General features: G+C 44.3%; 5 protein-coding genes across 5 annotated transcripts; 2 read left to right on the forward strand and 3 right to left on the reverse strand.

Annotated features, from left to right (window-relative positions):
• Positions 1-125: 125 nt before the first annotated feature.
• LACBIDRAFT_305569 (uncharacterized protein) lies at positions 126-3,948 on the reverse strand (the record flags this gene model as incomplete). The annotated part of the gene is made up of 11 exons (XM_001875212.1): positions 126-1,138; positions 1,194-1,250; positions 1,305-1,378; positions 1,431-2,124; positions 2,184-2,478; positions 2,534-3,200; positions 3,250-3,383; positions 3,434-3,591; positions 3,642-3,708; positions 3,758-3,796; positions 3,853-3,948. 11 exons carry the CDS (start codon positions 3,946-3,948, stop codon positions 126-128), a joined length of 3,294 nt encoding a protein of 1,097 aa, XP_001875247.1.
• A 249-nt stretch (positions 3,949-4,197) lies between these two features.
• Positions 4,198-5,412, forward strand: LACBIDRAFT_305570 (mitochondrial 54S ribosomal protein YmL3; the record flags this gene model as incomplete). The annotated part of the gene is made up of 4 exons (XM_001874634.1): positions 4,198-4,695; positions 4,748-4,980; positions 5,032-5,149; positions 5,200-5,412. 4 exons carry the CDS (start codon positions 4,198-4,200, stop codon positions 5,410-5,412), a joined length of 1,062 nt encoding a protein of 353 aa, XP_001874669.1.
• A 64-nt stretch (positions 5,413-5,476) lies between these two features.
• Positions 5,477-6,657, reverse strand: LACBIDRAFT_305571 (uncharacterized protein; the record flags this gene model as incomplete). Its single annotated transcript, XM_001875213.1, has 4 exons — positions 5,477-5,599; positions 5,655-6,055; positions 6,106-6,438; positions 6,495-6,657. The coding sequence occupies 4 exons, from the start codon at positions 6,655-6,657 to the stop codon at positions 5,477-5,479; spliced, it is 1,020 nt and encodes a 339-aa protein (XP_001875248.1).
• A 4,789-nt stretch (positions 6,658-11,446) lies between these two features.
• Positions 11,447-12,961, reverse strand: LACBIDRAFT_321910 (uncharacterized protein; the record flags this gene model as incomplete). Its single annotated transcript, XM_001875214.1, has 10 exons — positions 11,447-11,479; positions 11,503-11,551; positions 11,587-11,595; positions 11,655-11,685; positions 11,767-11,824; positions 12,007-12,063; positions 12,182-12,288; positions 12,379-12,448; positions 12,687-12,882; positions 12,924-12,961. 10 exons carry the CDS (start codon positions 12,959-12,961, stop codon positions 11,447-11,449), a joined length of 648 nt encoding a protein of 215 aa, XP_001875249.1.
• A 53-nt stretch (positions 12,962-13,014) lies between these two features.
• On the forward strand, positions 13,015-13,280 carry LACBIDRAFT_305574 (uncharacterized protein; the record flags this gene model as incomplete). The annotated part of the gene is made up of 2 exons (XM_001874635.1): positions 13,015-13,196; positions 13,253-13,280. The coding sequence occupies 2 exons, from the start codon at positions 13,015-13,017 to the stop codon at positions 13,278-13,280; spliced, it is 210 nt and encodes a 69-aa protein (XP_001874670.1).
• Between the last annotated feature and the right edge of the window lie 943 nt (positions 13,281-14,223).

A 14,223-nucleotide genomic window follows, 5' to 3' on the forward strand; every position in this document is an offset into this window, starting at 1 on the left:
ATTGTCAACGCCCCAAAACATACACAGGAAACTACCAAGCAACTACCAAAGCTCGGGTCATATAGAAAACTGTTCATAGCTTGCACATAAATAAAGCATATATCACATCGCGGTGATGCCCTCCTTCACTTTCGATCAACCACATCGTCTTCAGCATCACTAGCCATTGTTCGCCTTGAAAATGCCGCCGATCTCCCAACCACGCTCGAAGGTCGTCGGACGGGGCTGCCAGATAATCTGTTGATCCTCTGATTTGTGGATGGATTAGCGTTACTTGGCTGACTCCCAGAAACGCTTGTCCGATTCAAGTTCTGGACCAAACTTTGCACATTTCCACTCGACGGAGGTCTTGGTCCTCGTGCAAGTCTGGGACCCCGAAGACCAGCCGATGTTGTTGATTGCGCTGAACCTGAGCGAGAGATGGTTGATTTCCCGGTGCCCAGAACGACATCACCATCCGGTGGTGAAGGACTTCGAGATGTGACCTTAGGGCTATTGCTTCCACTGAATCGCTTCTGAGGTGTTGCGGCGATGATCGAAGGGGTCGGAGGAGGGAGAGGCGGTGTAAGTGCAATAGGGACCTCAAGTTCCTTGGTGGGGAGGTCAGCAGGCTGTGTCACTGGGGGAGCCAGCTCGTCGACTTCTGGAGGAGGTTCCTTGAAACTGGGCCGCGGAGGGAGATGATCATCTTCCGGTGGGGGTTCTTTAAACGAAGGCCGAGGTGGTAGACCTTGATCGATGTTGGCTACAGGCGGAGGTGGCGGTGGCAAGATGGGTGGAGGTGGTGGGGTCTTTAGCTTTTCCACGATCGACGGAGGGGGTGGCGGTGGCGGTAGCTGAGTGACCGTTGGAAGTTGTGCAGGCGACACGGAGACGGCAGCAGCCAATACCGGAGGTGGTAAAGGCGGTAGTTCTGGGGATTTAGCAGATTTAACAAGGGATGGATTCTGAGCAACTTGTTGCGCAGCAAGAAGTTGTTTTGCATCGGCACCCACGGAAATTCTGCTTCTACTCAGACGCATATCAACAGGCGCAGTGCGCTTCCTGATTGGAACTTTTCGCTCCGATTCCCGTTTCTTGCGTGCAATGGTTGGTGGGAGGAGTACGTCATAGTTCTTGACAAGATCAATAAACAAAACTGAGTAAATGTAGAGGTTAATAAGTGTTTGGAGAGAGCGAGCTATTAAACTTACGGGTGGGATGACGATCTTGAATTGAGATCTCGGACTCGGTTTTAGGTCTGATAAAGCCTGTTGATACGGAGAGCGTTAGGTGTTTTTCCAAAAATGGAGTTTAACACTCACAGCGACCAATGGAAAGAGCAAGCTTTGCGATATAAACATCGTCGGATTCCTCCGTGAAGGTGTCCTTAATCAAGCTTCAAAGTATTGTTAGTCGGTGTGGAGCTTATAGAGGCAAAGAGATCGCACATCTTGATGTGTTTTATGATAGCATCGAGAACATACAGATGAACTCTTGGCAACCTTTGCAAAGCAGCACCCAAATTCTGTAATCTTAACTCTTCCGACTCCTCGTCATGTTCCTTTGCTGTCGCACCCACTGTTGGGTAGAGCCTACGAAATTCTTCCCAACCCTCATATAAGGCCAAAGGGGGATCAAGTTCCAAGGTCCACAGTTTAATGGTGCCAGCGATAACCGGCGCATCAAAACGCTCTAAAAGGTCGTCAGGGAAGGGTTCACCAGGAGTCAAAGCGTTTAGACTCTCTCGAAGGTGGTGCAATACGGGTAGGGGAACCTCATATATCCAAGATTTGCGTTTCTCGTCATCGTTCGGGAGGCGCGCGTAAGCATTATTCAGCCCATTCAAAAGTGCCCCAAGGACCGGTGGAATTGTGTCTTTCTTTTCTTCTCCAGTCGTGAGGGCATACCAGCCACCCTCTGCCCATTTTCGGAGGTCAATACCGAAAACAACGTCCGACTCATCATGTGCGACGGATTCATAAACTTGAGGTGCTGGTCTAAATGGTCCCGTGCGGTAACGCTCAATTAAAGCTGTCAAGTCCGACTCTGGCTGATACGCGGCGATGAGAGTCGCAGATCGCTCTATCGAGGGTTCAATTGATTTAGGGAAGTTCGCTAGAGTTCCTTGATATTGAAGAAGGACTGTGAAACGAGGGGAAGGAATCAGAAAAGCACTTGTCGCTGCAAGCCGAAAACTTTACCTGTTTTCACGGCTCTTAACCTCTCTGTTTCCCATCTTTGTAACAGCTTTAGAACTTCCTCAATCCTTTCCTCAAGCCCAAGCCGTTGTCTGTCAAGCCTTCGTACAGCAACTCTGTACGTCCTGTCAGCTTCATCGGCCTCGTTCCTCGCCCGTAGGTAGGCTGGCTCAGTATTTGAGCTGTTATTCAACGCCTTACTTACGAGGCTGACGAAGGTTCCAGTCCGTTTGAGTAAGTTGTCTGGTTGCGATGCTTTCAAGGCAGTTTCTGTGCCGCTGGCTTGCAGGTCAAATGCCTAATTGAGGATTGTTGTCAATGAGAATTTATTTGTCCGAGAGGTTGTCAAGTACCTTTGGTCGAAATTGATAAAATGCATCATCAGAATGCTCGAAGTGGTTCCCAAATTCGCCAAGCCTTCGTAAAAGACCCTCCCGTTCCGTCAAATCTCTTGCCGCTTCTTCGGAGCGGTCGAGGCTGCCACCAAAGCCTTGAACATTCTCGTTTAACCACGCCACAAATTCTTCTCCCGTGAAGGCATCTTGGTACTCTCCGAGTAGGGGGAAGCGCACGGGTCTGAGAGGGAGCTCAGCCGCTGCTCGTGTAAGCAACTGGGAAATTGCGGCAACCGGAAGAGAAAGACCTGCTAAAAGGATAGGTGGCGGAGGCATGGGTGGAGTCGGAGAGGACGGGATTTCAACCCTGGGCGGAAGTAGGGGTGACATCTGGGGAGGGGATGAGATTTCCGGGATAGTGTCTACGGCCTTCGCTTTTCCTTTGTCTACCTTCGGGAGCGGCGTTTCGTCAAGCGAATCTGAAGAAGCGTTAGGATCTTCAGTAGAAGTTGCAACAGTTAGAGCATCGGTGCTCTTCTTTTGGATTTCCTTGAGTCGCTGAGCTATGCGCTCCGAAACGCTTGCCGTGCGTTGAGGAGGAGTACGATGTCCGTCTGCGGGACGTATTCTCGGCGAAGAAGTGTATTTGTCAGAAATTCCATTACTGTGGGGCGCAAACTTTGCACTACGGGGAGGGTAAGTTGCGGTGCCATTGGAAATGACGACGGGCGCACTCGTCTTCTGCTTCATCAGCACGGCGTGTCTTTGCAAGGTACTGATGTTTGAGTTTTGCGACGTCTCCTTGAGACTGCTCATACAAACGAAGCCAGTTGTCCATGATGGAAACCCTGTTTGCCCTGAGGCGTTCCTAAGAATTGGAAATCAGAACCACTCATATATATATATAATCATTTAAACCTTGTAATCTTGGGCCCATTCATTGAAGGGGTCTGCCACTAGAGTAGTAAGTTCTTTGGATATGCTCCTGTGAGCCTGGCCCTGGGCAATGGACTCGGCCTGAAGCCCCCGGAAAGCCATGAGTAAGGAAACACCATCATCAGCGGAGAAACCGGTGCCTATGCTAAGTGTGAGCGGTGTGGTATAAAGATAAGAGGCGGAAACACACCTGGTCGGCCAGTGAGAATTGGATTGATGAGACTGTTGGCAAGGTATGCTTCGATGTTCGCGCGAGCCTAAAAATAGGAATGAGTGTCCAGAGAGGTGTACAAGGATGATGTTTACTCTTATAAACGCGATGATTTCGTCGTTTTCGTGAACTCCCTTGTGTGAGAGGGTAAGTATGGTAGAAAAGCGTCAAAAGCCAAGACGGAGCTGACTTGTTCAAGCTTATCAAACAGAACATGTAGCCCTCCCCGGTAGTCCTGGGACCAAAAGGAATTTGTAAAAGTGAGGGGAAGTGAGAGGACTGCCATGGTTGTCGTGAGGAAGGCAAGGCGGGCCTTGGCAGGCGTGTGTCCGACGGTAGTTTGGAATACACGTGACTCGGGTATAGCCGAGAAGTGCACGACAAAATTTGGGACAGCAAAGGGCGCGTGCTACGCCGTACGCAACAAGTTGGCAATACTCAAGCAATACTCGCCGTTTACTGGCCTTTTACTCGCCGTTTACTCGCCTTTTACTCACAGTACTTTGCTGTGTACTTGCTGGTTTCTTTTCTACTCATGAGCCATGTTCAAAAGCGTCTTGTCACCACTGCAGCCAAGCTCGCGTCCCTCTCCGCTACAAACCTTACCAAATTTCCCCCAAAGCAGGCTCTCATAGTCAAGTCCGACGTCCCTCAATCAACTTTTAATCCAGAGATATGGGCTTCATTGCAACCGCCACCCCCACCTGCACTCTCCGCGTTCGCCCACAGAATAGGACTCGCTTCGATTCTCACCTCCACAGACCTAATACAACAGGCTTGCACACACCCCTCCTTCACCGCTCTCTATTCCCAACATTATCCACGGGAAACACCACCTAGTACCAACGCCCAACTCGTCATTCTTGGGAACTCTTTGCTTGGTCTCTTTGCAACCGAGTATCTCAATGCCAAGTACCCATACCTCCCTACCAGAGTACAGAAAGCAGCTCTAACAGCTCACGTGGGTCCTGCCACCTGCGCTAGTATTGCACAAGAAATGGGCGCCACTCCTCTGGTGCGGTGGCATCGTACAGTTCGTATTTTCTCTTGGCCGAGATATCTCAACCCTGATGAGCGTTGCCCAGCCGAGAACCTCAACCCGACCCAGCGTTCTACATACGGATGCGCTCGCCTCGGTACCAAGAGCACTCACCGCCCTCGTTTACCAGCAGCGTTCTTTGTTTTCTGCCCGAAAATTCGTGCATTCTTATTTCCTCAGTCGCCAAATAGACCTCCGCGGAATGCTCAAATTTCTCGACCCTAAAAAAGCTCTTCTGGAGATGGTGAAAAAATTTGATCGAGAGAAACCAAAATCACGGTATGCTTCTCAGCAATCTATCCCCGACCTGGTTGTTAATTTGTGTGCAAGACTGCTCAAGGAAACCGGCCGTTTTTCTAATTCACCAGTTTTTGTCGTGGGTATTTTCTCTGGTGCAGACCAGCTTGGAGAAGGTTTTGGTAGTTCATTGAAAATGGCTGAGTTCCGCGTTAGTCACTTCACGCTCCCGCTTTGGCTCCTCTCTGAACCATTTTTTAGGCCGCAGAAGATGCTCTTCATCGGGTATATCTTACACAAACACCGGATGATCTCCTTCAATTACCAACGTCGACCTTTTCTCGTAGCCCGGGAGACGTCTTTCACGACGATCCGGCTGATGCGGAAAACGATTATACGGCCCCAGACTTGACTATAGCTGAGATTATGTACGCGAGCTCAGGCAAGAGTAAGGTTGCGCCCATAGGACATTAATTTATCATGGAGTAATAAGCACTAAACCTTTCTTGGCAAAATTCCGATGATCCAGTGAAGTTGGTCATCGAATTCCTTTCAAACCTTCTCTAACAGTACTGCGCTCTCCTAAAAGTGCCATAATTTGCCATCTTTGATCACGAACCTCTCGGTCCTTAAGGACCACAACATCTTCACCTCCGTCATCCTGACAGTCATTTCTCAGTTCATCGTGAAATCGTCATGTGTTGATTGGTACATACCGAGGCAGAAGGTAAAATTGCAAGTCGCATTGCAGCTGCAGATTTGTTGGGAAGGTCAGCGGGTGACAAGGAAAACAATGTCTTGAAAGAGGACGGCACGAGCACAGGTGGTTTTTGAGGAGCATGGTGGTGTATTGTTGCAGTAGATGATGATAACTGTCTTGGAGTTGATGGCGAGATAGAGTTGATGGCGTGTGATGTCGATGTGAGGGTAAGGGCGTGGGTGATCAATTGCTTTAGTTTTGCCTCACAAGCAAGGTTCATCAGAGAAGGCACGGTCCGTGAAGGTGCACAAAGATTGTTCTGTGCACAGATGAGATTGATTCTATCCGTGATGTGTTGGATTGTCGGGGCATGCGTCGTTGCATGTAGTTGAATTGGGGGACGACCGCCCGCCGGGACTAAAACCTCGTGAAAATCATGATTACACAAATGATAATAGGCCACACACCTCCGCGTTCTGGGAGAAGTTCTACACCTCTCTCACAAGCGATCTCATCAAGTTCCTTGCGGGGTTGAGGGAAATCAGTGGGAGGCGCGAGATTTTGAAGGCTCTGTAGTCGTTCACGTTCGCGTTTGCCCATTGCTAGTGTCCAACGTTTCAAGCGCATAGATCTGAGGCTTCTAGCATCTTCGTGTGTATGAGGACCTTGATATGGCAGAAGTGTTCGTCTTCGTTTCCGTGGCGGTGGCTTGGGAGCGGCAGGGGCTGGTGGTGTTGGTGGTCGCTTGAGAGTAGCGGTGGCATCAAATAGAGAAATGATAAGTGCGTTATGAATTTGTACTGGAATTCAGTCATAAATCAATGACGTTGTGAGAGAATAAATAAAACGGACTAACGGAGACTGGGTGTGCTGAGGACCTGTTTAATCATTTCCTCGAACTCTGCTCTCGACGTTTTTCCTATCACAAAGCTGCTAAGAGCCTCAAAGTAAACAGGAGATCTCGAGCCAAGATTTGCGATAAGCTGCTGCTTCAACGTAGACGTCGATGAGAGTGACATGACTGAAGGAGTGCAATCAGAGGAGTGCTTATGTATGATTGCCATAGTTGGCGCGGCCCCAATCACGTCAAAACAAAGAAAGCCCTGGGAATCTTCGAACACTGTACGATTTAATGGGATCTCCCGGATCCCTACCGCTTTGGGAAGGTGCACGTGACCACGTGACCTGGCGCGTCGCGTCCTTTCTTCTTCCTTTCCTCCTCCCCCGCCACTTCGTCCCCTCCCGAAATTTCGCTTGTAGTACACTATTTGTATTTATTACATGTCAAAATACAATTTTTTTCTCAGTTCTGGCTTTTCCCTGGGCAAACATGCAGTCTTGTCCAAAATGGACCTCACGGTGCATCCTTGATTGGAGCCTGGGCACTGTTGAATTCTTGGGAAAAATACAAAACTTGTAGAATACCTTGAATGCACCTGCCACTACATGTTCACCACTTTTTTTGCTCTTCAGAGAGATATTTGGAAGGTGGTTTGCTGCAAGAGACTGAAAATAAGTCAGAAAAGCACACATAAGTCGACATAAGTGCTTATGTGTGATGGATTTAGCTTAAATCAAGTTCAATTTAGTGGATTTAATGCCCCGTGATGCTAACCAGCTCAATTTAAGGTGCATTTCCATGAGCTGGCCTATCAGGGCCTACCCCCTGCACCCAATTTAAGGGTCTTTCAGCTCAGGGACCTAACCCTCTGCTATATCACATTGACTGTATGTTTTTGTTCCTTCATTTTGGCCTTAAATTCATGTAATGCCCATAATATTGCAGGTAATAATATTTACATGAGATGTAGTATACTAGGGGGGCAAAAAAAGAAGTTTTAAAACTAAACCTGACCTTCCATTTCCCAAGATTGATGAGGTCTTCCAGAGGAGAGCACAGGAGTCCCAAATGTCACATCAGGTGTTGGGTGAGGTATGGCAGAGTCAGCACAATGGTGTTGAACTTCAGGCAACGTCACAATGAACTTGAATGGTGACTGTTGAAGGGACAAACACAGAAAAGTGGGGTAATGATGGGTGTGGAGAGAGAGCAGGTGATGGTAGCCTGGGTGGCAATGAAAACACTGTTGTGTGCACAGACAGTCAAGACCATTGAAAATACATGATATCAGTGAAGGCATTGTATCATGCAGACATACCTTGTAGAACCCCACCTCACAACCCTTCTCCTATGTTTCAGCTAATCCCCACTGCCCGATGTGTGTTGTGGCACATTGTTTCCCATTACAACTGTAAGAGGGCCAGAGAACTGACACATAACCGTTACACCAAAAGGCAGATAACTGAACAGTTAATTGTTCAGTCACACGGTTCTATATATGGTGTTGGACTCTGATCCTGTAGGTTACGGCACAGTAGGTAAGCTGACCAGGATTACAACAACATCATGTTCAAGCGCTTGGAGGCAAGAACCTGGTGGGAGCCAAGACCTGCGTGGCATAGTGTCAATCACGTCATGTAATGTCGAGCATGTTGAGTAATGCATAATATCAAGTGTGTTGCATAGTGTCAAGTGCGTCACGTGGTGTCAAGCACGTGGTGTAGTGTCAAGCGCGTCACATAGTGTTGAGTGTGTGGCCTGGTGTTGAGTGTATGGCCTGGTGTTGAGTGTGTTGCCTAGAAGGGTTGGCCACAGCAAAGAGGGGGTCAAGAGAGATAGAGGCAAGAGGAAAGGGATGGAAGTCAGGGTAGAAGGGCTTTGGAAGGGCTGGAGGAAAGTGATTTCTCATGGAACATGGAATCCGCTGATGGGCGCAATTTATCAAATTTAACATTCAGTACCTTAAATTGAGTGAAATAATTGTACTTATCATAGAGATATGATTTAGAGTGCTTTAGAATCGTCTCGGCGAGCTCTAGGTCACCCCATAGTTTATTTTATAAGAAAATGAAAATTACATCATATTGCTGGAGGGTAGGTTTCAACCTAATATTTGTTGAATAGCAACTTGATAGCAACTGAAGTTGCCTTCACAGTGTAGGTAAGAGCCTGTTCAGCAACCAGATTCTCTGACAAGAATCTGGTTCAATTCTTTCAGATTCTTGTGACATGATGTGACCTCTCTCATGACACTTCAGTCACCCACTACCAACTGACTTTTAGTCTTGCAAACTCCATGAATACTACGGGACTAAATGTCAGTATGTACAGTTGAGTGCAAAAAGAATGAAGGTTGGTTCATTTTTCTGGTTCTTTCTAAGAATCTATTGTACCTCAAATGTATTTGTGTATTCTTTTACATTATGTAGTTGTGTTACACTTCCCTTGGTATGGACTAATTTCAGTGAAAGCTGGAGCCTTGAGAAGGTTTTTATTCTGGAGGCCATTTTTGGCATCTGAAAAAAAAAATATGTGCTAACTGGGGAGGTAGCCAGAACATACCTCTGGTCAACCTGAATGAGCCTATCAAAGAATTAGTTAAAAATACTGAGCAGTTATGCTTGTAAAGCCTCCAGAAAATGGTCATTTTGTGCTATTTTGGTCATTTTTGGCCTGTTTTAGACAAAACAAGCCATTTTCCAAAGCGTCTACAGACCTAACCGCTCAGTATTTTTGACTGATTCTTTGATAGGCTCATTCAAGTTGACCAGAGGTATGTTCTGGCTACCTCCCCAGTTAGCGCATATTTTTTTTTTCAGATGCCAAAAATGGCCTCCAGAATAAAAACCTTCTCAAGGCTCCAGCTTTCACTGAAATTAGTCCATACCAAGGGAAGTGTAACACAACTACATAATGTAAAAGAATACACAAATACATTTGAGGTACAATAGATTCTTAGAAAGAACCAGAAAAATGAACCAACCTTCATTCTTTTTGCACTCAACTGTATATCTATATTGTATATATTCTGGGGCTTGTACACTAACTGGGAAAAAAGAATGTCTGGTCATTTTTTGGACAAAGTTGGTGCTGTAACACAAGAACAAAACATTTTCAGAACTAAGCTCTGGTGTATGAGACATAGCTAAGGAGGTTTAGATTGTACATACCAAGTGTGGGGATGAATGAATGAAAACTCAGGATAAGGCAGAGCATTCACTGTGACAACTTCCAAAAATGGGATTTGACAAAATGGGAAATTCTGAATGACTGCAACCTACTGGAAGCAATTCACAATTTGAAGCAGAAATATTTTAAACACTCAATCTCCCTGCTATTGTCATAAGCCCCATAAAGTCTCTGAGATATAAAATTCTATAGTCTCCCCAAAAAAGTGAATTTGAATTGATTCCCCTCCTTGGACATTTGCAGTTGCAAATATTGCCCAGGATTGATAGGAGAAGGTATCTATTGTCATAGTATTGTACATATACATAACTATTACTGTTCCATGATCTGATTTGACCACATTGCCAGGAATAAAGCATTTAATGGCTAATAAAACTTCAAGAAACTGTGAAAATTAAGAGACATATAGTCAATATGGTTCCCAGAAACCCTGCTTCCAAGGGGTTACAGTTAATACTTGTGTAAGAGGCCATTGCAAGCATGGCAGGAACGAGTCCTATTTTGCAAGAGTGGTAGTAACCCATTTCTGCTTTCTTTTTGCTTTTTTTCTGGATTTGTAGCTATATTTTTTACAAACTAGTATATCTTTCTATTTGAGTGTCACTCTGGGCTTCAAGCAGAGTACCTCAGTATCATCACCATCAATGAGCAATATTTCTTATTTGGAAGTCTATTTAAAATTGACATCATCACTATCAATCAGCACCATCCTCAATTTTCTCTGATTTCTCTGCCATGTTATGACTATTTTTATTAGCTTACCATATTTGGGTATCTACTTTAAACCCTGAACACATTATCTAATGATGATCCTACAATCAAAGAGTGCATACTGCAAGAAAAACCATGTCATTTGGACCAGAAGTGGCAGAGCTAGGTAGAAATCTTCAAGATAGATTAGTAATCATTCAGCATGTGCAAACAACTTTACCTCCTGCATGGTAAATTTGTTTGCATTTGTTTTTGACCATGTGATAACATGTGGGTTGAAGTTCGGTATACAGAAAACAACATTTCCTGAGAGTACATATGTCATTTTAGACTATTTATTTGTATTTACCTACATTTAGCCTCATTTCAGAATGATCCTACAATCAAGGAGTGCAGACTGCAAAAAAAACCATGTCATTTGGACCAGAAGTGGCAGAGCTAGGTAGAAATCTTCAAGATAGATTACTAATCATTCAACATGTGCAAACAACTTTACCTCCTGCACAGTAGGTCTGTTTGCATTTGTTTTTAACCATGTGATATCATCTGGATTCAAGTTCAGTATACAGAAACCAATCTGAGAGTACACATGTCATTTCAGACTATTTATTTGTATTTACCTACATTTATCTACATTTCAGAACAATCCTACAATGAAGGAGTGCATACTGCAAAAAAACCCATGTCATTTGGACCAGATTTGGCAGAGCTACATATAAATCTTCATTTTCGCTAAAAATGATGACTAAGCGATGACGTGCGCCAATGATCGTCTGAACCTGCGCTGGGGTTCAGACGATCCTTGGCGCACGTCATAATTTGGCATCATTTGGCTAACCCTTCGGCTTTTGCGTGCAGCTCATATTAGCAATTTTGAAAGAAAATACTGTAACTCTGTCAAATCTACTCCGAATTACATAAAATAAAATCCAGAAAAAAGGTAAAATTCCGCGCAATTGTATTACTTAAAATGCTGCACTATATATTACATAATTGGCATGTCATTGCCCAAGTTATACCTGCAATTCTGAAAGAAAATACTGCAACTCTGTCATATCTACTCCAAATTACGTCAAATAAAATGGATAAATAATATACAACTGCAAGCATTATAATCACATACATTGTAGTAGTATGCATTACATAATTGGTCCTCAAAAAGAAAAAAGCATCTATAAATGTATTCACAAGAAATGCTGCAACTTACTGGATACCACTTATACAACATCACAGTAAGTGCTCACAAAATGTCTCAATCCAACACTGGTGACTTACCTGCCTATGCCTCCTGAGCATACATCACATCCTACGGTTGTTGACATTCAGCTGATGGTACAAATCATGGTAAGTGTTCATGAAACCTCTCAATGCATTTTCAATGACTTACTCATGTCATAGACCTCTGAAGCATATGTCATGTCCATCGTCATACCTCGTATTGAACACTGTTGGCTTGGTGTAGATAAATCACAGTTGGTTGTGTGATGATGGTGGCGGATCTTGGTGGTCAGAGGTAAGTCACTATCGTTAATTGTTTTGATGGATCACACTCACCTTGACTTGGCTGGAGGGCATTGATGGGGAAGGGGATTCAGAAAAGACACAAGAAAAGGAGGGATGTACATACAATGTCAGAAAGGAATTTGGACAATAACATCTTCGCATCATTAAGTCCTATGTATTCCTGTAAAGATGTATAAGATTAGTAACATAGATATATGTCTGAGCAAATAATGCAGTGTGAAGTTCTATTCCTGATATATGAGCTTAGTAAAATAAGAAGAGGGAGAAGGTATACTTACAAGAGGATGGCTGTGACAAAAAGTAGAGATGGCAGTGGGCATAAGCATCAACAGCAGTGGATGCAAAGGTACATTGGTGTTGTGCCATTCGTTCATGTCATGAAATTCTATTTTGTAAGGACATACAAAGTTAGTAAGAGAAAACACAAGAGATGGATGAAATATACGTACAATCAACACATAAGTAAGATATGTACTTACGACACAAGAAACAAATGGAAGCAATTCGGACATTAACACGTTTGTGTCATTAAGTCCTACATGTTTCTGTAAAAACATATAAAGTTAGTAAAATAGGTAGTAGGCATTGAGCAAATAACGCCAAATTATGACGTGTGCCAAGGATCGTCTGAACCTGCACTGGGGTTCAGACGATCCTTGGCGTACATCATAATTTGGCATTGTTGCCCATCCAGACATCTTTCAACTTGAACAAACAAATCCACCATGCGTGCGGTGGATTGGTTTACATTTGTTTGAACCAGACACTGTTATCTCTCATTACCTTTGGTGTTCTGAGGTGGTGAGTTCCTCTTGTCATCTCCCCCCTTGCAGTTGAAGGTCTTTGGCAGTTGATGTGGATCAGCCCCAGCAGACGATGCATGATGACAATGACAATGCACAACGACAGCGGATGACACTGCACAACGATAGCAAATGACAAGGGTCTGAACTTTTCGCAAGTAAGTTCCCAGTTACCCCTACACATTCTTGAGTACCGCTGACTACCATTGATGCTCACGCATCCTCTGGTAGATTTTTGATACTCTCAACCCACATTGTACCAAGGACCTATGTCCATCACCTGCTCGTCATAGCTGACATCCAGTGGCATGAGGAACAGTGCAGGTAGAGCAGGGGCATTGGCACACTCATTGTCATTATCCCATGTGGCTATCTGCCAAGTTCCTGTGAAGATTACATGGGACTCAAGGGATGATGGGGCAAGTGTGCACATGCACTTTGTGGATAGCGGAAGGATGGATTTCAAGCTGATATCAACTATTTCGAGGGGGTGAGTTGTGCTTCTGTTCTCATTTTTGAGAGAGCAGGATTAACAAATGGGTTTAGGGGAGGGGCAAAGCTGTGCTATTTGTAGTTTTCACATCATTTTTGTAGTTGACAGTACAAGGTTTTACTGACCATGTGAACTGTTGGGTGATGGGGTGGATTCCCAGTTAACAGCAGTTCTTCTATGTTCATCAATTCTATTGCCTTGTTTTTGTCCATTGTATGGTTGTCACATTATATATAGTTGAATGGACTAGTGCATATGGCAGCAGTCATTTGTAATTTTGTATAAGTGGTATCCAGTAAGTTGCAGCATTTCTTGTGAATACATTTATAGATGCTTTTCTCTTTTTGAGGACCAATTATGTAATGCATACTACTACAATGTATGTAATTATATTGCTTGCAGTTGTATATTATTTTTCCATTTCATTTGATGTAATTTGGAGTAGATATGACAGAGTTGCAGTATTTTCTTTCAGAATTGCAGGTATAACTTGGGCAATGACATGCCAATCATGTAATATATAGTGCACCGTTTTACGTAATCCAATTGCGCGGAATTTTACCTTTTTTCTGGATTTTATTTTATGTAATTCGGAGTAGATTTGACAGAGTTACAGTATTTTCTTTCAAAATTGCTAATATGAGCTGCACGCAAAAGCTGAAGCCCAGTCAAAAATGACTCGGGTTATTCCGAGGTAGATCTGATTGCCTAGAATTGAAGCGATGTAAGGTGTCGTTTTATCGACAGAATTCTATACAAATAGATTTGAGTTCGATCCAATTCAATATTACATGATGTAAGCCATGTACGCAGTGCGGTTTTTAGTGTGGGTCAGCCTTGCAAATCGCCTGAAATATATCTAACTCGATTGATGCTCACACATGCCACTTCAGTCACCCACCTTGAACAAGCTATTAGCCTTGTAAAATGTAAGAATGTATCCAGGCTAATAGGTTGTGTGGCCATTTATTTTTCTTGCCTTGGGAGAAAATATAATATTGGATTGGGTAGAAAATGTTGACCT

The sequence above is a fragment of the Laccaria bicolor genome, genomic scaffold (assembly GCF_000143565.1).
Source record: "Laccaria bicolor S238N-H82 LACBIscaffold_2 genomic scaffold, whole genome shotgun sequence".
Lineage (NCBI taxonomy): Eukaryota > Fungi > Basidiomycota > Agaricomycetes > Agaricales > Hydnangiaceae > Laccaria > Laccaria bicolor.